This window comes from Mustela lutreola, chromosome 5 (assembly GCF_030435805.1).
Source record: "Mustela lutreola isolate mMusLut2 chromosome 5, mMusLut2.pri, whole genome shotgun sequence".
In the NCBI taxonomy this organism is placed as follows: Eukaryota; Metazoa; Chordata; class Mammalia; order Carnivora; family Mustelidae; genus Mustela; species Mustela lutreola.
The window spans coordinates 134,121,509-134,141,385 of record NC_081294.1 but is presented as its reverse complement, the minus strand read 5'-3'; the positions used below and the strand labels follow the sequence as shown (position 1 = coordinate 134,141,385).

At 34.6% G+C, this 19,877-nt stretch overlaps 1 protein-coding gene and 1 long non-coding RNA gene across 2 annotated transcripts in view; both read right to left on the bottom strand.

Moving 5' to 3' along the window:
• WDR36 (WD repeat domain 36) overlaps nucleotides 1-19,877 on the bottom strand; it is a 43,400-nt gene that overhangs the window by 9,729 nt on the left and 13,794 nt on the right. Inside the window, exons 11-17 of the mRNA XM_059175641.1 lie at nucleotides 17,607-17,693; nucleotides 16,317-16,462; nucleotides 10,274-10,388; nucleotides 9,630-9,795; nucleotides 9,292-9,400; nucleotides 7,077-7,156; nucleotides 51-158 (exon numbers count right to left, since the gene is read on the bottom strand). Coding sequence (XP_059031624.1) covers nucleotides 51-158; nucleotides 7,077-7,156; nucleotides 9,292-9,400; nucleotides 9,630-9,795; nucleotides 10,274-10,388; nucleotides 16,317-16,462; nucleotides 17,607-17,693 — 811 coding nt within the window. The remainder of the gene's footprint in view (nucleotides 1-50; nucleotides 159-7,076; nucleotides 7,157-9,291; nucleotides 9,401-9,629; nucleotides 9,796-10,273; nucleotides 10,389-16,316; nucleotides 16,463-17,606; nucleotides 17,694-19,877) is intronic.
• LOC131832523 (uncharacterized) lies at nucleotides 14,792-16,285 on the bottom strand. The gene is made up of 2 exons (XR_009354083.1): nucleotides 15,277-16,285; nucleotides 14,792-15,072 (listed from the first exon to the last, which is right to left on the bottom strand). It is a non-coding gene; the product is annotated as an uncharacterized LOC131832523 (long non-coding RNA).

Genomic DNA, 19,877 nt, shown 5'->3' with positions numbered 1-19,877 from the left:
TATCATCCTCCTCCTCCTTACCCACAATAGAAATGTAAGAAATAACTTACCAAAGATAAATTCCAAGGTGATCCACGTGGGAAGTGGCCAGAAAGTCACCAGTAGGAGACATAGTAATGTTGAGAGGAGCGGAGTCCAACAAAAAGCTGTCTATAAGGCTATAAAATGAATTACAAAGTTATGAAGTATTTAAGCTCTACCAAAAAAGGACATAACTCACAAAATATATCTTTGCTAAAAGAACAAGGGATGAGAGTCAAAGAAAATACTCATTTTTGATTTTCACTAACCAATACCAGAAAGCTATCACTAATAGAGCTTTGTCAAGTAAATTAGTATGTAAAAATAATCTCTCTTAATAAGAAAGATGGAGAACATTAAATATACCAATTAACTGAAGATAGAGTTTTAGCAATAGGGAAAATACTAGAGGAAATGCTCTATTTTTCTGGAACACCATTTTGGCTGACTGACTTGGGGACAAATTCTGAAGATGTAACATATTTAAAATAAATCTGATTACCAGTACTATCCTGTATTTTTGTTATTCCAGTGAAATTTTAAAAAGGCTTAGGCAAGAAAGGGAAGGAATAAAATAAAATGGCTGTAAAAAAGAGAAAGAAAATAATGGAAAAAACTTTTGAGCACTTCTACCTATTTTCCAAATAGGTAACCTACTATATGCAAAACATGAAAATTCAGTCTGTAGAGCATAACTATAAAACAGCTTATGGAAACCAGTCTCACAACTTTGAAACGCTTGGAGGAGTTAAAAAGTTGGGCAGGAATGAGGAGGAGTGATCACACCCAAGTAGGAGACACAAAAGAGGATTCTCAAGAGAATGAAATGATTGAGATAAGCCTTACAAATGAACAGGATCTCAGAGGATGTTGCTAGTAGAGAAAGTACTTCCTGGCTGAGGGAACTGTGAAGGTAAAATAAGAGGAAGTGCAATTGGGTATAAGCAAGAAGTGATTTGGTACATAATAGGTACATAAGCATAAGGCTGCAAATAGCACTTTAAATACCAAACACTTGAGTTTGTTTTTATCTTTTAATCAGTGGAAAAGTCACTAAAGGCTTTTGAGCAGATAGTGGTGCAATTTTCACTTTCACAAGAAAATCTGCCATCAGAATGTTGAATATATGTGAACGGGAAGTATAGTGAGATTATGGTAGCAGTCATCTAACCTAGCAATAAAGATCTGAACTAGAATGGTAGTGGCAGGAAATGAAACAAGGTAGATTTAAATAGCAAAAAGAAAGATCTAACCTGGGGCACCTGGACGGTTCAGTGGGTTAAAGCCTCTGCCTTCGGCTCGGGTCGTGATCCCAGGATGCTGGGATCGAGCCCCACGTCAGGCTCTCTGCTCGGTGGGGAGCCTGCTTCCCTCTCTCTCTCTGCCTGCCTCTCTGCCTACTTGTGATCTCTGTCTCTCAAATAAATAAATACAAATCTTTAAAAAAAAACAAAAAAAGAAAGGTCTAACCCACTGGAATCTTGCAGAGGAGGCTTCTTACACAGGCTTAATGTGAGTACTTCGTATACTTTAAGATAAGCATATGGGTTTTAGTAACAGCAAACTACATTATTCACTGAAGCCAATACATTATCCATGGGAAAGCACAGCAAAACAACTGAAGTTTAAAATCCACATTAAGGAGCACCTGCGTGACTCAGTTGGTTAAGCACCTGACTCTTGATTTTGGCTCAGGTCATGATCTCAGGATCATGAGATGGAGTTGCATGTCAGGTTCCATGCTGGGTGTGGAGCCTGCTTAAGATTCTCTCTCTCCCTCTCCTTCTGCCCCTCCCCCTGTTCTCTTTCTCTCAATCTCTCCTTCCCCCTCAAAAAAATTCCACATTAAATAAAATAAATTATTTCAAGAAAAAAAATGTAACAGCAGTTAACACTCTTTAGTTCTTCATGATAGGAAGTACCCTAAGCACTTGAGTCTACTTCATTTAATCTTCACAACCCTCTAAGGCAGATATTGTCCTTACTACAAGATAAAAAAAAATGAGGTCCAGACTGCCTTCGGCTCAGGTCATGATCCCGGAGTTCCGGGATCGAATCCTACATCAGGCTCCCAGCTCCATGGGGAGTCTGCTTCGCTCTCTGACCTTCTCCTCGCTCATGCTCTCTCTCACTGTCTCTCTCTCAAATAAATAAATAAATAAAATCTTTAAAAAAAAAAAATGAGGTCCAGAAGATTTAAGAACCTGTTCAAGGTGGAAAGCAACCCGCTCATGCTCTCTCTCACTGTCTCTCTCTCAAATAAATAAATAAATAAAATCTTTAAAAAAAAAAAAAATGAGGTCCAGAAGATTTAAGAACCTGTTCAAGGTGGAAAGCAACCAAGCCACAAGCAGTCTGAACTCTTAATCACTGTACATTCAGCAAAACCGAAAGTAAAGATACAATAAACAACTCAATAGTATATACAGACCCAGAGGATGCTTACATTGGTGATTCATGGAACACAACTCTAAGCAGCTCAAATGTAAATGAAGACTGTTCTGTGGCAACATTGACTTGTTCATGATAAAATCTCTTTCTCAATTTGTTCAGAGTGATTTAAAATGTAACCTTTAAATAATGAATGCAAAATAAGAAAACAAGACTAAAATAAGGAGCACTGAAGATCCCCAGTGATGTGTGCTCGGGACAATGACTACTGTTTAATTCTTAGTTTGGGGAAAAAGATGAGTAATAACCTGTCTGATTTCTGTTCAAACCTACTTTGGAGGTTCAGAGGAATGGCTTCCCTAAGGGATTAAGGTGATGTGGGAAGAAAGGAAATATTTGCTAAACACTTATATGCAGAGACAGTTAAATTATGTTAATTCACTTAATCCCAATAACCCAGAGCAGAAACATCATCTTAGTGTATATAGATGAAAATGGAACCTAAATACAACAATTTCAGATTTCACCATTTGTGTCTTGTTTGATATTCATTAAAAGTTATGTGAGGGCTGAAATATCCTAATACATTTAGAATCTGTTAAAAAGAGAATCTAATGCTTAAACAAATTTATTTTACTTGATACTGTAATTATTTTGTCAAATTCTTTGTAAAACTTAATTTCCACAGTTGTTGTGTGTCGGTGGATTATGTAAAAGCATCAAACAGAGAAAGGTGGTTTCCACACATACAGTGTATTTTACACTGCCACATTAATTCATAAAGTGTTTATGGCTTAATAAAGGCTTAATCCCAGACCTAACTACCATCTAGCCTTCTGCTTATCCCACAAAATGAAAAGTCCTGGCTAAATTGTATTTTTTTGAGAGAACATTAATAAAATTCCCATTCTAATGGATCTGATTTTCAAGCACAGAGATCTGCATACACAGGTAATATTAAGTAATTTCTTTTCTTTTTAAAGATTTATTTTTTTATTAACATATAATGTATTATTTGCCCCAGGGGTACAGATCTGTGAATCATCAGTCTTACACACTTCATGGCACCCACCATAGCACATACCCTCCCCAATGTCCATAACCCAGTCACCCTCTCCCAGAAACTCTCATTTTCCTTCATGAGATTAAGAATCTCTTATGGTTTGTCCCCCTCCTGATCCCATCTTGTTTCATTTTTTCCCTCCCTGCCCCCATGACTCCCCGCCCTATCTCTCAAATTCCTCATATCGAGAGATCATATGATAATTGTGATTAAAGATTTATTTTTAGAGAGAGAGAGCAAGACAGCACATACCTATAAGTGTAGGGTGGGAGAGAAACAAGGTGAAAGAGTCTTAAGCAGACTCTGCACTGAGCACAGAACCCACTTCGGAGCTCAATCTCACGATGCTGAGATCATGACCTGAGCCAAAACCAAGAGTCAGATGCTGAACTGACTGCCTCACCACATACCCCTAAGTAATTTCCGACTATATTTTAAACAAACGTAGACAGTGTCTAGATAGTTCAATCTTCAAAATGAGAGAATTACCTTACAAAGGTATCTTTAATGAATAGAATGAGAGATGGTTTTGCCTCAGTGAGAAAGTCCAAAACAATGTTCTATTCCAACTATTTTCATGTAATGGTCCACAGAAAGCAGAGGTCAGAGGGCAAGGAATAACAAAATGCAAAATTTTATTAAACTATTTACTTTTATAATTTTCTTATCCCAAAGGGGTTCAATCCGAACTTCTAATATATTAAAGACAACCAGAAATAAGAGGTGGTAATGGTAGGGGATGGCAGATAATTTCAGAGATAAAAATTTCAATTCTGCTTCTCAGAGAATCTTACAAACACAAGAATATTTTTAGCATTTCAAACACTTTCAGGAAACTGTTCAGAATCTATGCAATTTGTTTTAGATAGGTACTACAACAGATGGATATACCCATATGTTGCCACACTCAAAGGTTTGCTCAAAGATAGTCTGACTTTTCAGACCATATAATAAGTAAATTCACTCTTTAAATATTTAACATGTTATAAAAATGATGAAACTGCTTACTGAAGAAAGAACTAGGAATATCCAAAGACTACCCTGGTAACTGTGTTTTTTGAAAAGAGGGGGAATATGGGGCGCCTAGGTGGCTCAGTTGTTAAGCGTCTGCCTTTGGCTCAGGTCATGATCCCAGGGTCCTGGGATCAAGCCCCACATCAGGCTCCCTGCTCCACTTCTCCCTCTCCCACTCCCTCTGCTGTGTTCCTTCTCTAGCTGTGTTTTTCTCTGTTGAATAAATAAATAAATTTAGAAAAAAAGGGGAATCAAAAAACCCAACAGTTCCCTATGGCCATATGACAAAATACTGATCTTCACTTCCTTATTAACTTCTACATCAACAAAATCAATTCACCCTTAGAACATGACACAACCAAGAAAAGCTGATTACTGCAACTATTGGGAAATCTGTTTCTTTCTCCTATGCTTATCAGAGCAAAATTTCACTTAAAAATTATGCCACCTTGGGTAAATGGTATCTCTGAGTCTCCATTTCCTCATTTGTAAAATGGGACTAATAACAGTACTAATACCTACAGCTATTGGGATATTAAGGAAGACAAAAATAAAAGCATATAAAGTACCTGGCACTCCTGCCAAGTGTTAGCTTAGTTGCAATGAGGCAGCATCAGTTGTGATACTGCTTTCCAAGCTCATAGCTGAACCAAATAAGCACCTATGTTTTTCTTTTTTAAAATATATTTTGGTTCAATCAATTGGTGTACAAATTATTAATTTTCTTTTAACAATCCCTATGTGACCCATTTCTTGCTTGTGTGTCTCCCAATGTCCCTCTGTATTCACTTAATATTGTCTCAGTGCTCATCTAAAAATAAAATATCAGAGAATGGAAAACCTGTCAGATTTAAATCTACTCAGTTTTGGGCGCCTGGGTGGCTCAGTGGGTTAAGCCGCTGCCTTTGGCTCAGGTCATGATCTCAGGGTCCTGGGATCGAGTCCCGCATCGGGCTCTCTGCTCAGCAGGGAGCCTGCTTCCTCCTCTCTCTCTGCCTGCCTCTCTGCCTACTTGTGATCTCTGTCTGTCAAATAAATAAATATAATCTTTAAAAAAAATAAAAATAAAAAAATAAATAAATCTACTCAGTTTTTTACTGAAGTAAGAAATTCAGCAAAAAGGCCAAGGTTGAATCAAATACTGGTGGCTTTGAATGCTACTTGCAGATCCTAATTCTTCCATTCCAAAGATAACTTTTACCACTTTAAAAAAATATTTTGCCAATTTAGTACGAGTGAACAATAACCCATCTCTTCCACCTACTGTGAACTGAAACTAAAAAGGTAAGTAAAAAAGGCATTATGCCAACTCTGTTACTTGTACAATTTTCCTACTTTAAAGAAATTCAATTATAATATTCATTTTTACAAGACAGTGAAAGTTCAAGGAACAACAGACTACCATAATTCCTCAGGTAGCCTTCAAAAAAAAAGGGTTTTTAAAAAATTTAGGAAATACCAACTTTATGTGAACTAATTAAAGCCAGAAGACACAACCAACTAATTAGATTTTGTTTTACTATATTTTAAGTGAAAAAGAGATACACCTGTTGACAAGGGTCCCTAGTTATTAGAGCTGGACCCATTAGACACTGTTGCTGTGCATATTCCAAATCTTGTAGGTATACTGGATAGACAGCTGTGCCTCATTCCTGTATGAAACTTAAAGGGAAATGAGTACATCAGGGTTTTTCCTTTCTAAAGGTCAAATTGCTTTCAGGAATGAACTTATCAATTCCTGAGAAAAGAGGAAGTACAATTGGACAGAGCTTTATTTAGGAGTATTTCAGAGGCTTAAAAAGTACCATCTTCCTTCTCACTTTCCCCATCTTTCTTTATGGTATGTTCCTGTCAAAATGAACACGTCACTGTTCCATCACTACTTTCACACTCACCTAGGAAATTCTGTTAACTGATATGATTTTAAACTGTGTCTATTCCTATAAAATTTTCAACAATAAAGTTAGCTCCCTTGCTCACTCTCTGTAGGTCTCCACTGTTCAAATTATTTATCAGAAGTAGGAAAATTTTCTCTTTAAATGCTGTTTTTGTAACAAGTTTGACTATGAAACAGATTTCTGAACATTGCTGGGTTTTACTCAAATCTTTAAGAAACACTTTTTCATTACTTTAAGGTATCTAAACCATCTTCTTTCGAGAATTATATTAGAGACAGAAAATAAACAATATACACAAATTAAAGTTAGGGTTTTCAGCCTTTTAAATTAAATTCAATATAAACAATGACAAAAACACACTCAACAGAGTTTGCAGTTCTAAAGTTAATCTCTATTTTGGAGTATCAAAAAGGTCAAATGAGCTTTCTTAAAGTTTATGCAACTTACTTCTATATCTCAATTTTGCAGGAGAGATTGCATTTTCCTTACTACTATCTTTTATAGCACTACTTCCTGCTGTTTAAAAGATCAAAAATCCTCCAAGAACAAAATATAGTAAGGTCAGAAAAATCCCCAAATACATTCTCATTCAAAAGGGACACAACCATTAACTATAGGTAAAAGTTACAAGTAAAGACAATGACTGAGAAATCTTCTGACAGAGGTTAGGGATTTAAAAATAAACTCACCACCCAGATGGAAGGTCCCAAGTTCTAACAGAACAATCCATTGAAGCACTTATTAACCAACGACCATCAGGACTGAAAGTCTTCAAATTAAAAAGAAAAAAAATACATATATAATGTGTAAATGCTTAATGTCTGTGCATTTAACAGCTTAAAGAATGTAAGAAATGAAAGTAAGATGCAGGCTTCATGAAAAATAGTTTTCATGAGTAAAATTTAGACCACCTTATTTTATAAAAAAGAAGGTACTATTTCTTATATATCACTGTCTGGATATAGGTAAGAGTTAAAGATTTATACGAATTACAAATAGCTTTAAAAGTTAACAGTATCATCCAATTTTCCAGAGGAAAAGATTACTCCATAATCTTTCATACTTAGGAGACAGTTAACAAACTGACTACAAAACATTTTTAGCATAAAAATGCTATTCTGAGGACATTTAATTAGAAATATTTTGTTAGCCTAATTTCATTTATAAAGTTCTATGAAACAGAAGTTCCACTAAAGAGTCTATATATTAGACTGACTTTCTAAGAATTCAAAATGATTTTGAAGAATATAAATTCTCTTAAAATATTAAAGTCACTAAAGAATAACTTCTACTTTTACTTGTAGCTTCAGTTAAAAAACTTTTAAAATGATGTCTAATTTCTAAAATATAATTTAAAAACTACAGTAATCAGAATTTCAAAATAAATTTAAATAATAAACTACTTATGCTACCTTAAAGTAGCTATATTTGTTCTCTTGATATAAATATAAATAATATTTATGATATGATATAATAATATGACAATATAAAAATATGAAAAATAGCTCTCATTTTCCTGTAGCACATATGGGGCTTAGATCAGCTCGTATGTGAAAGAAGACCCCAAAACAAAAAACTTTAATTTTTATAATGGTAGATTATTTATCTAGGATTCTAAACACACCACAGGGATTATAACCATCCATATTAACAGCTGATCATGGGATGAGCAGACTCCAATCTGTTCACTTGGTTGCAATGATATAGTGGAAACTCAATCTTAAAGTACCATGAACCCAATTTACAGAATAGTGCACATTAAAAAAGGAGGGAGAAAAATGACTCTCAAAGGCAAAGTTACGTCATAAATCCTCATAGATTTAATTGAACAGGAGTAGCTTATTACTAAATTGGAGATAATCCAGACACACAAGGTCAAAGTAACGTCTGCAAAGGAAAGAAACACAAAGACCAAGCTGACACTGACTGCTTTCAAAAATGCATCCAAAAATTTCATCAAAATTACTCCACTCCTGCCCTCATTTCTATAGATGCTATCACAACAAATTCTGTCAATGGGTAGTTCTGCCAATCTCCTATCTGCAGAACAACACAATTTCCTGACATTTTCCCCCTATTTTAAGGAAACAGGTAACCATTACAAATTCTGACTTCTGGTGTGAGAACGGATAAATAAACGTAGCTGTTGGAATTGCCAGTGAATAGTTCAGATATTGTTTTAGTTTTTTCCTGTTTTCAAGTAAATTAAGGGGTCTGTAATTGATGAAAAAGAGCAATATATATTTAATATAGTCCTCAGTATACACTTTTCAAATTATCATATCACATATCCACTATAAGAACATAATACCAAATTACACATCATATCACATATCCTATTATGAGAATGTAATAGTAAGCTCAAATACATTTTTACTGATTAAACTATTTCAGAGCTAAGAAATACAAACTAATTTTCTCACTTGGTAAATTATGTACTCATATTAAGATTTTTACTAAAATCATCAAGAAATAACACTGAACTAGAATAAACCAGATACCATATACTTCAGGTTCCTACTATTTGTTACACATGCAGAAAATCAGAAATGAGTTCTCTCGGCCTAGTTTAATATTAAGTTAAAAATGATATACTTAGGTTTCAATAGGCCATTCATTCTCCAAAGTATACTTTAGCCTTATTTAGAGTTTAAGAGAAAAAGATGAACTCTAGGATTTATACTTTCCCCATCCTCCCTGATGGGATTAACTCCTTGAGAAATATTAAACTTTATCTTCTAAATTTTCTTTAAAAATCTATTCTTTGGAAATTAGTTTCCAAATTATTTATCTTGAGTATCTCAAATGATAAATTTAATGCTACTAAAAGATAATAGTTATTTTTACCCTAAAAAGAAACAGAATTTAGCCAATTTCTATTTAAACATCAAAAGTTCATTTTACCAGGTCATTTATTTGGCCTTGGTGTCCAGAAAACTCTCTGACAATCTTCCTAGTTTCAATGTCCAGAACACTAATGGAAAAGTCATCCAAAGCAAGTCCCAGAATGCCACTAGTAAGATAAATACACAAGTTTTAATAAAAAACCAACAAACCTTTAACTAAAATCTCAGTCATTTTTATTTTGCTAATAATCTAGTATACCCATGAGGAACAAGCAGAATTCTGTCCTTTTACATTAAATGTCTAATTTTCTCACTTGGTTAATTAGGTACTCATATTAAGACTTTTACTAAAATCATCAAGAAGAAAATCCATAATCATTAAAGGAAAAACTTTACCTGTCTCTATGTAGCAGCATCATATTTGGAGATGAATCAAGGCTCATAGAATGGATTAAAATTTTGTTTTTAAAGTTCCAGAACTTGAGTAATCCTTCACTACCAGTTGTAATCGTCAACTGGTTTAATCCATCCACTGCAACACCTCTGACAGATCCTTTATGAGCTTTAAAGCACATGTTAAAAGAAAAAAGAAATAAGAATTGGCATTGCCTCCCTGAACACTACACAAAGTAATTCCATCATTTAAATATCTAAGTTCCCTTAAAATCTTTAAATTAAGCTGGATTCCAGGGAAAAGGGAGATTATTATATTGCTCTAGCTAAAACAAACCCATCAGGATGATGCTACAAAGATGAAGATTTTCTGTTTAATGCAAGGGGAAAAAAACAAAAATTTTAATTTGTATAATATTCACTTTCCCCTATTCTATCAATGATTTCATTCTCTTTAAGTATTTCAACATGGTGTTTATAGTAGGTGTAATGGCAGTAACTGCCAGATAGGGTTGGCAATAACCCACCTACAACTTTAGCAAATGGCCTGGCACTCAAGAATTTAATAAATGCCTGAGACAGTTATTAGCCTTGTATCTTTCTACATTATTATTTTTTAAATAAGAAAAAGGAAATAAATTCAATACCTTGATCCTCACCAAAACTTCCTCGATGTATACCAGACTGCATGTTATATACATCTACAGCTCCTGATGAGAGACCAATTACAGCAAAGTTTCCACAAGAAGTTATATCTACTGCCTTAGAAAGAAAAAAAATTTAAACAAACAATACAGAAAATAAAATTTTTACTGTACTTTATCCTTTACAAATATCTTTTTACCTATTAATTATCTCTTTAAAAAAAGAAGCATGCTAAATGAATTGCGCCTCATTAATTTTCTTAGACACAATGTAATTACACTTGGACACATAGGAAATATCTGCTTGATTCTATTCCCATTCTTGAAGAAGTATAAAGAAATATTATCCAAGAAAATAAAACATAACCAAAGTTAACTGAATTGAAATGTACGAACTTAGGAGAACTATATATTTTTTTTATAAGATTTTATTTATTTGAGAGAGATTTATTGAGAGAGATCACAAGCAGGCAGAGAGGCAGGCAGAGAGAGAGGAGGAAGCAGGCTCCCTGCTAAGCAGAGAGCCTGATGCGGGGCTCGATCCCAGGACTCCGAGTTCATGACCTGATCTGAAGGCAGCGGCTTCACCCGCTGAGCCACCCAGGCGCCCCACGAGAACTATATTTCTGTTGGCCTTCCATTTTTAATTTATTCATAACAGTGCTAAAGTCAAAGTATTCTACTGCTTAATTTCTTTATGTTACCTTACTTAAATAACTGCATATACAGCGGATATAAAACTGAAAACATATCATTAGTTAGCTTGTCCAAAGAAAAAGCCCAAAATGTCTTGATTATACCTACTAGGAAGGGACTACATAAGATATTCCATAGAAAACATTTAGTTTGTAAGTAGTTTCTGTAAAATAACTCATATTTTAATATTAAAATGTCACAGGGGTGCCTGGGTGGCTCGTTGGTTGGGCAACTGCCTTCAGCTCGGGTCATGATCCCAGGGTCCTGGGATCAAGCCCCGAATTGGGCTCCCTGCTCAGCAGGAAGCCTGCTTCTCCCTTTCCCACTCCCCAGCTTGTGTTCCCTCGCTCGCTGTGTAGCTCTCTGTCAAATAAATAAATAAAATCTTTAAAAATAATATTAAAATGTCAGTATTTTATTAACAAAATATCTTTTTTTCCTGTGTTAAAAAGTACTGGAAGGGCGCCTGGGTGGGTCAGTGGGTTAAAGCCTCTGCCTTCGGCTCAGGTCATGATCCCAGGGTCATGGGATCGAGCCCCGTGTTGGTCTCTCTGCTCAGCAGGGAGCCTGCTTTCCTACCTCTCTCTCTGCCTGCCTCTCTGGCTGCTTGTATCTCGGTCAAATAAATAAATAAAATCTTAAAAAAAAAAAAAAAAGTGATACTGGATATGTACTAGATAGCCAGAGAAATCCCTGAGTGCCACTATGTGTCAATTAGATATCATTGATAAAATGATAATTGAAAAGATAACTGAAAAACTTGGTGAATTTATGCCTAAAGAGAGAGATGACTTTTAATACCTATAAGAAAATATTTAATAGAGGCTATTAACTGTGCAAAGAAGCATGTAGCTGATAACCAAGTCAAGAAAAATTTATATAGCATTCTCAGAAGTATGTTCCATTACATATATATTTTTCTAGGTAATTATAGTGCATTCCTTAAAAAATATTTTAGGTAGGAAATTATGAACTCTTTTTTTTTTTAAAGATTTTATTTATTTGAGAGAGAGAGAGAAAGTATAAGAGAGAGAGAGTATGAGAGGAGAGAGGTCAGCAGGAGAAGCAGATTCCCTGCCAAGCAGGGAGCCTGACGCAGGACTCAATCCCGGGACTCCGGGATCATAACCTGAGCCGAACGCAGTCACTCAACCAACTGAGCCACCCAGGTGCCCCAAAATATGGACCAATCTTAAAAAATATCCTATTTTCCTAAGTAGAACACATATACAATCTTACCTATTTTGAATAACTCATAAATAAATATTTATGCTATGTTATATAGTTATGCTCTCAGAAACTAATAGAGATACTTGGCTATATCCTTCAAGTAATAAAGGCCCCTAGAATTTGCATTTATTTTAATATTATTTACTACTGTTAATGGGCCTGTTTCTGGCTCCTCTTCTAATTTAGTTATGATCTATTATCAAACAAAGCAATTATAAAAAATGAATAAGCTGAGAAAATTACCTTGGGTAACAAACTACTTTAAGTACAGACCTCTGATAAATACTTTTGTTTGTTACTTATTGGTTACTGGTTTTGTTCCAAGTAGCTTTGTGTTTGCCAAACAAATGACTCAGCACCAGTTAAGTATCATTGTATATACATATACTAGATGTAACATGAGTGATCACTGTAAGCTATGAGTTGTTAACATAGGTCCTAGAATGAGTGGTTGTAGGTTCAAATTCCAGCTCTTTCATTTACTAGCTTTGCTGACCTTAGGCATGTTCATCATTATTACACTAAGCCTCAATTTTATTGTCTATAAAAAAAGGCTAATGACAGACAATATCATAGGATTATTGCAAAGATAATATAAAATAATACATGTTAGGCACTAGAGCCTAGGAGAAAGTAAGCACACAAAAAAATGTTAGCTGTAATTATCATTACCACTACTAGTACACAGCTACTCAAAACTGTGTAGGTAAACTTAAGAAGCTTAAGATAAAATATCTACAATTCTGAAAATAGTATAAGTACTTAAAACTGGACTTTGTACTGTGGAGAATAGAGCATACACACTTACAAAAAACTATGTCCAAATAGGATCAAATGTGGAATTACACTTTTAATAAGTGAGCAATAGAGGTGCTCTACTAAATCTAATTAACTAAATAACCATTAAATCTAATTAAGTTCAGCAAGATTTCAATGTACTAGGAATGAACAAAACAAAATTAAGGAATGAACTCCATTTATATTAGCATTAAGAAGAGTAAGATACCAGGAAAAACTTAAAGAAGTATGAGACTTGTACACTAACAACTACAAAATATTGCTGACAGAAATTAAAGCTCTAAATTAATGGAAAAACATCACATGTTTGTTATCAGAAGTAATGTTAAGATGGTAATGCTCCTCAAATTGATCTACGGAATCAACAAAACCTGTATCAAAATCCTAGCTGCTTTCATTGCAGAAATTGACAAACAGATCCTATAATTCACCTGGAAATGCAAGAGACCATTTCCTTGCATTTCAAGACTGTTTTGGCAACCAAAACAATCTTGAAAAAAGAAGAACAAACTTGGAGGATTCAATCTTTGATTTCAAAATTTAATACAAAGATACCTTAGTCAAGACAGTATGGTACTGATTAACAACAGACATATAAAACATTAGACGAGAATGGAGAAATCCAGAAATAAACCCTTACATCCTTGTCAAATTTATTTTTGGTGAACATGAGAAGATTATGCAATGGGGCAAAGAATACAGCCTTTTGAATATGATGCTCTGACGACTAGATATCCAAATGCAAAAGAATAAATCCAGACCCCTACATTACACCATACATAAAAATTAACCCAGAAAGGATCACCAATTTAAATTAAGAGCTAAATTTATGAAACTCTTAGATCAAATCACAGGGGTAAATCTTCATGGCCCTCAGTAAGGCAGCGATTTCTCAAAAACCACAATCAATTAAGAAAAAAAAGACAGGCTGGACTAAATCAAAATTAAAAACTCTTCCAATGAAAACGTTATCAGTAATAAAATGAAATGACAACCCACAGAATGGGGGGAAAAACATTGCAAATCACATATCTGATAAGGGACATGCATCCAGAATACATCAAGAACCTTTACAATTCAATATAAAAAGAAAAATAACCCCTTAAATGGGCAGAGTCTTGAACAGATATTTCTCCAAAGAAGACATATGATGAGCACATGAAAGATCCTCAACCACTGTTAAATCACGAGGGAAACACAAATTTAAATCACAATGAGATACTATTTCATACCAACTAGGATGGCAATAATCAAAAAGGCAGACAATCACAAGTGTTGGCTAGGACAGACAGAAATTAGAAACCTTATACACTGCTAGTGGAAATGTAAAAAGATATAGTCACTTTGGAAAACAGGTTAGCAGTTCCTCACAAATGTTAAACACAGAGCTGCATTATGACTTAACAATTCTAGTCCTAGGTATAAATGCAGAGAAACAAAAACATATGTTCACATAAAAACTTACGCAATGTTCGCATTGTTTATAACAGCCAAGAAGGAGAAACAACAAAAACCCATCAAATGATCAATGGCTAAATAAAATGTGGTTTATACACAAAATGGAATATTATTAAGCAATAAAAGCAGCAAAGTATTAAACATGCTACAACATGAATAAACTGTGAAAACATTATGCTAAGTGAAGGAGAAGCCAATCAGAAAGACCATATATTATATGATTCCATTTAAATTAAATGCCCAGAATAGAAAAATCTATAGAAATAAAAAGCACATTGCAGTCACCTAAGTTAAGGGGATGGGAGAGGGGGATGTGACAGAATGGAGTTTCTTTCTTTCTTTTTTTTTTTTAAGATTTTATTTATTTATTTGACAGACAGAGATCACAAGTAGGCTGAGAGGGAGGCAGAGAGAGAGGAGGAAGCAGGCGACCTGCCGAGCAGAGAGCCCTACGCGAGCTCCATTCCAGGACCCTGGGATCATGACCTGAACCCAACAGAGGCTTTAACCCACTAGCCACCCAGGTGCCCCCAGAATGGAGTTTCTTTCTAAGGTGATAAGAATGTTCTAAAATTGGACTGACTAAATTTTAGTAATGACTGCACAATCCTATGAATATACTAAAAATCACTGAAGTGTACACTTTAAAGATTTTGTTTATTTATTTATTTGACAGACAGAGATCACAAGTAGGCAGAGAGGCGGGCAGAGAGAGAGGAGGAAGCAAGCTCTCCGCCAAGCAGAGAGCCCGACGCGGGGCTCGATCCCAGGACTCCGGGATCATGACCTGAGCCGAAGGCAGAGGCTTTAACCCACTGAGCCACCCAGGCGCCCCTGAAGTGTACACTTTAAATGAGAGAATTTCATAGTATGTGAATTATATCAGTAAAACTGTTTTTAAAAAAGCAGGAGTTATACTCTGGTTTCTCTTCAGATCGCATAAATCTTTCGCATTTTACTAAAAAAGCAGGAGCAACAATTCTGCAAACCAAATTTGACACTGCTACTTTACATCTTAAATCTGAACCCAACAAAGTAGACTTACATGTAAACTAAAGCAAACAAAAACAAAATTTCTTAACATAAGTAAAGTTTTAAGTAAACACTAGCATTTAAAAGCTGCATTTAAGAAAGACTTAGAATTGAAGTCAGAATTTATAAGGCACTTCTCAAGAGACAAATGTAAGAAAAAAAATAAAATATTTAAATAACTTGTTTATTAAAGAGTTAACTAAAGAGTTAACTAAATCTTATCCCTGTAACGAAAGAAATCAAGAAAGAAAGAAAGAAAGAAAGAAAGTAAGTAAGTAAGTAAGTTGGGGCGCCTGGGTGGCTCAGTGGGTTAAAGCCTCTGCCTTCAGCTCAGGTCATGATCCCAGAGTCCTGGGATAGAGCCCCACATCTGGCTCTCTGCTCAGCAGGGAGCCTGCTTACCCCTCCCCCACACCTGTCTCTCTACCTACTTGTGATCTCTGTCTGTCAAATAAATAAATAAAATCTTTAAGAAAAAAAAAAAAAAAGAAACCTTAAGATTCACATTCCCTGAATATAGTACTATACATTCAACATAATTAAGGTAAGAAAGTTCATTGATAAATGCTGAATTCATCTTCAAAGGGTATTCTGAGTAATCCTATATCAATTAGAAAACTAAAATAATATACTATATCTGATTAAGAAAAGCTTAACTTAAACCTAAAATAAATCTCTACCATTGCAAAACTTAACATTATTAGGGAATAATTTCAAAATGTTAAATATTTTTTTCAACCAGTATTATCATTAATAAACCTGAGTATAATAAGATTACCACAGACAGTTTTATAGGAGAAAATGCTCTTATAAAAAACTCACGCTCACTTACAGTTGCAGTTATGTCATCTTTCTTCAGCTCTTTTGGCTTGAGAAAGTAAGCACCTATTGTAGATCTCTGATAATTCCAGGTTGAACAAGATAATTTACCTTGATGGCAAGCAATGATACTATCCCAGTCACTTTCACGAGCTTCCTCTAAAACATAATAAAAATAATAAATCAAATTATATTTTATTCCCTCATCATTCGCCTTTTATTTATTAAGTATATAATATTCATATTTTTATTAACCTCTAGACACATGATGGTTTACAGGTAATTCTGGATAGCACTGAGCTTCTAATCTAACAAGGGATTCTGATTAGAAGAAATTATATCACTTCTCGGCCTTTCGGCTAAGATCAAGTATAAAAGAAACTATAATAAAGAATATAGTGTCTAATAAAAGCACTCAGGAAGTTTACTAAGAGATTTGAGGACAGAAATAACTGGCTCCCAGAAAGAAGCAGTAAAACAAATAGCAATTAATGGGGGAGCAGGAAACAGGGACACAAACAGGTTCAAGAGTAACATGAACAAAATGAAACATAGCAAGTATTTCCCTGAGAAGGATGGGAAGCAGGCAAGGCAACTGGGGCCACATATCACAAAGAATCATGAAAGCCACGTTATGGAGAGGAGACTGCATCCTATAAATAATAAGGGCTTCTGAAAGGTTTTTAAGCAGGTGAGTGACATGATTCAGATGTTTTAGGAAGATCACTCAGCTCTAAGCAAAAAATAGGAGGTGGTCAAAAGTAAATTTACAGAAAAAAGAAACCATTATCTGGTTGATACAATAACCTCGAAATGGAAATGGTGCCTTATTTCTATGATAACTTTCACTGAACAATCCCATCACCTATCTACATTTTTCTTAGAATCACTTCTTTGAATCAACACCACTCAAATGATGTAGCATAATAAGACCTCAATGTATTCTGATTTTGATTAAATTAGAGCTGGATGTTCTCCATTCTTACCTTTTTAACATTAGTGACTCTCATTATACCAGGCATATAACAGATTAAGAAGTGTTACAAAATGAAATACCAAACACTATTTATTAATAAGTCTTACAGAGAAGAACAAAACTTGAAATTAAAAGGTAACAATTTCAAATTATAGGTGACCCTTTTTTAGTCTTCACATTAGATGTGCATACACTTGGCATTACTTCCAAATGTTTATTAATATTTGCAAAAACATTTCTTAAAATGAAGAAAATTTAAAAACAGATAGTAGGAAAAATAAAAAATAAAGTAGAACTTCTCTCAAAACAGGGTATTAAGTTACTTACCAGCTGCAAATTTTGTGATGGGTGGAAGTCTTACTGATATGGCATTCTGAAGTCCTTTACGTTTGACTCTTTTTTTATTTATTAATCCTAGGGTTGAGGGAGAGGAGAATATAGCTAAGACCTTCTTAATGAAATAAGTATGTAACAGAAAAGCTATTCCTTGTCATATAACTACAAAGTTCAAGATACTCCTATTTAAGTCAGAAGCCATATAAAGATGTTATTACCACTATTATTTAATCATTTATGAAATTCAATCTATATAATTACATAAAAACATAAGTAATTGAAAAATGAAAGTAAAAATAATTTTTTACAGATGACAGTCATACACTCATGTTAATCAAGAAAAACAATCAAATAATTATTTGAAGTAATAATCATTTCATTGGACCACATATAGAAACAATTAAAAAAAAAAAACAATGACTGGCACAAAAACAGACAGATCAGTGAAATAGAGCACAGAGTCCAGATATGGACCCTCAATTCTGTTGTCAAATAATCTTCAACAAAGCAGGAGAAAATATACAGTGGAAAAAAGACAGTCTCTTTAATAAATGGTGATGGGAAATTGGACAGCTATGTGTAGAAGAATGAAACTCAGCGATTCTCTTTCACCATATACAAAAATAAACTCGAAATGAATAAAAGACGTCAATGTGAGGCAGGAATCTATCAAAATCCTAAAGTAGAGCATAGGCAGTAACCTCTTCAACATTGGCCACAGCAACTTCTTTCAAGACATTTCTCCAAAGGTAAAAGAAACAAAAGCAAATATGAACTTTTGGGACTTCATCAAGATCAAAAGCTTCTGCACAGCAAAGGAAACAGTCAACAAAACAAAGAGGCAACCCACGGAATGGGAGAAGATACTCGCAAATGACACTATAGACAAAGGGCTGCTATCAGAGATCTATAAAGAACTCCTCAAACTCAACACCAAAGAACAGATACTCATATCAAAAAATGGGCAGAAGACATGAACAGACACTTCTCCAAAGAAGACATACAAATGGCTAACAGACACATGAAAAAATGTTCATCATCATAAGCCACCAGGGAGATTCAAATCAAAACCATATTGAGATACCACCTTACATCAGTCTGAATGGCCAAAATCAACAACACAGCAAACAATAAGTGCTAGAGAGGATGTGGAGAAAGGGGAACCCTCTTAGACCGTTGGTGGGAATGCAAATTGGTGCAGCCACTTTGGAAAACAGTGTGGAGAGTCCTTAAGAAATTAAAAATAGAGCTACCCTATAACCCTGCAATTGCACTACTGGGTATCTACCCCAAAGATACAGATGTAGTGAAAAGAAGGGCCATCTGTACCACAATGTTCACAGCAGCAACGGCCACAGTCACCGAACTGTGAAAGAATCAAGATGCCCTTCAATGGATGAATGGATAAGGAAGATGTGGTCCATATACACTATGGAGTATTATGCCTCCATCAGAAAGGATAAATACCCAACTTTCCTATCAATATGGCCAGGACTGGAAAAGATTATGTTGAATGAAAGAAGTCAAGCAGAGAGAGTCAATTATCATATGGTTTCACTTACTTGTGAAGCATAAGGAATAACACAGAAGACATTTGGGAGATGGAAAGAAGTGAGCTGGGGGAAATCGGAGGGGGAGACAAACCATGAGAGACTGTGGACTCTGAGAAACAAACTGAGGATTTTGGAGGGGTGGGGTGAGCTTGGTGGTGGGTATTATGGAGGGCACATATTGTATGGAACACTGGGTGTGGTGCATAAACAATGAAATTTGGAACACTGAAAAAAAATTAAATTAAATAATAAAAAAACCAAAAAACAAAAAACCACAATTGAGTTCCTATGGTGCAGTAATATCTAATATCATTGTAATTATGTTGTAATTACAATGTTATGTATTCTTATATGCTAATTATTAAATATTAAAAATTACAGGGTAGAAATACAATAAACAAAAATCACACCCATAATACTAGCAAAAAAAGAAATTATTAGCAAATTATATTAAAATACATAAAATGCCACTGAATAATCTCAAATATGTAGGAACAGTAGGAGGAAAACTAAAAAAAACTTCACTGAAATACAACTTAATGAGGATATATCATATCCCTAGATGTGAAGATTATCTTACAAATATCAATCTCTTCTGTGAATTTCAGTTATCACTTTGGATGCTGATTAAACAATAATCCAAAAAGGCATGCCCGGGTGGCTCAGTCAGTTAAGTGTCCACTTTTGGCTGGCGTCATGATCCTAGGGT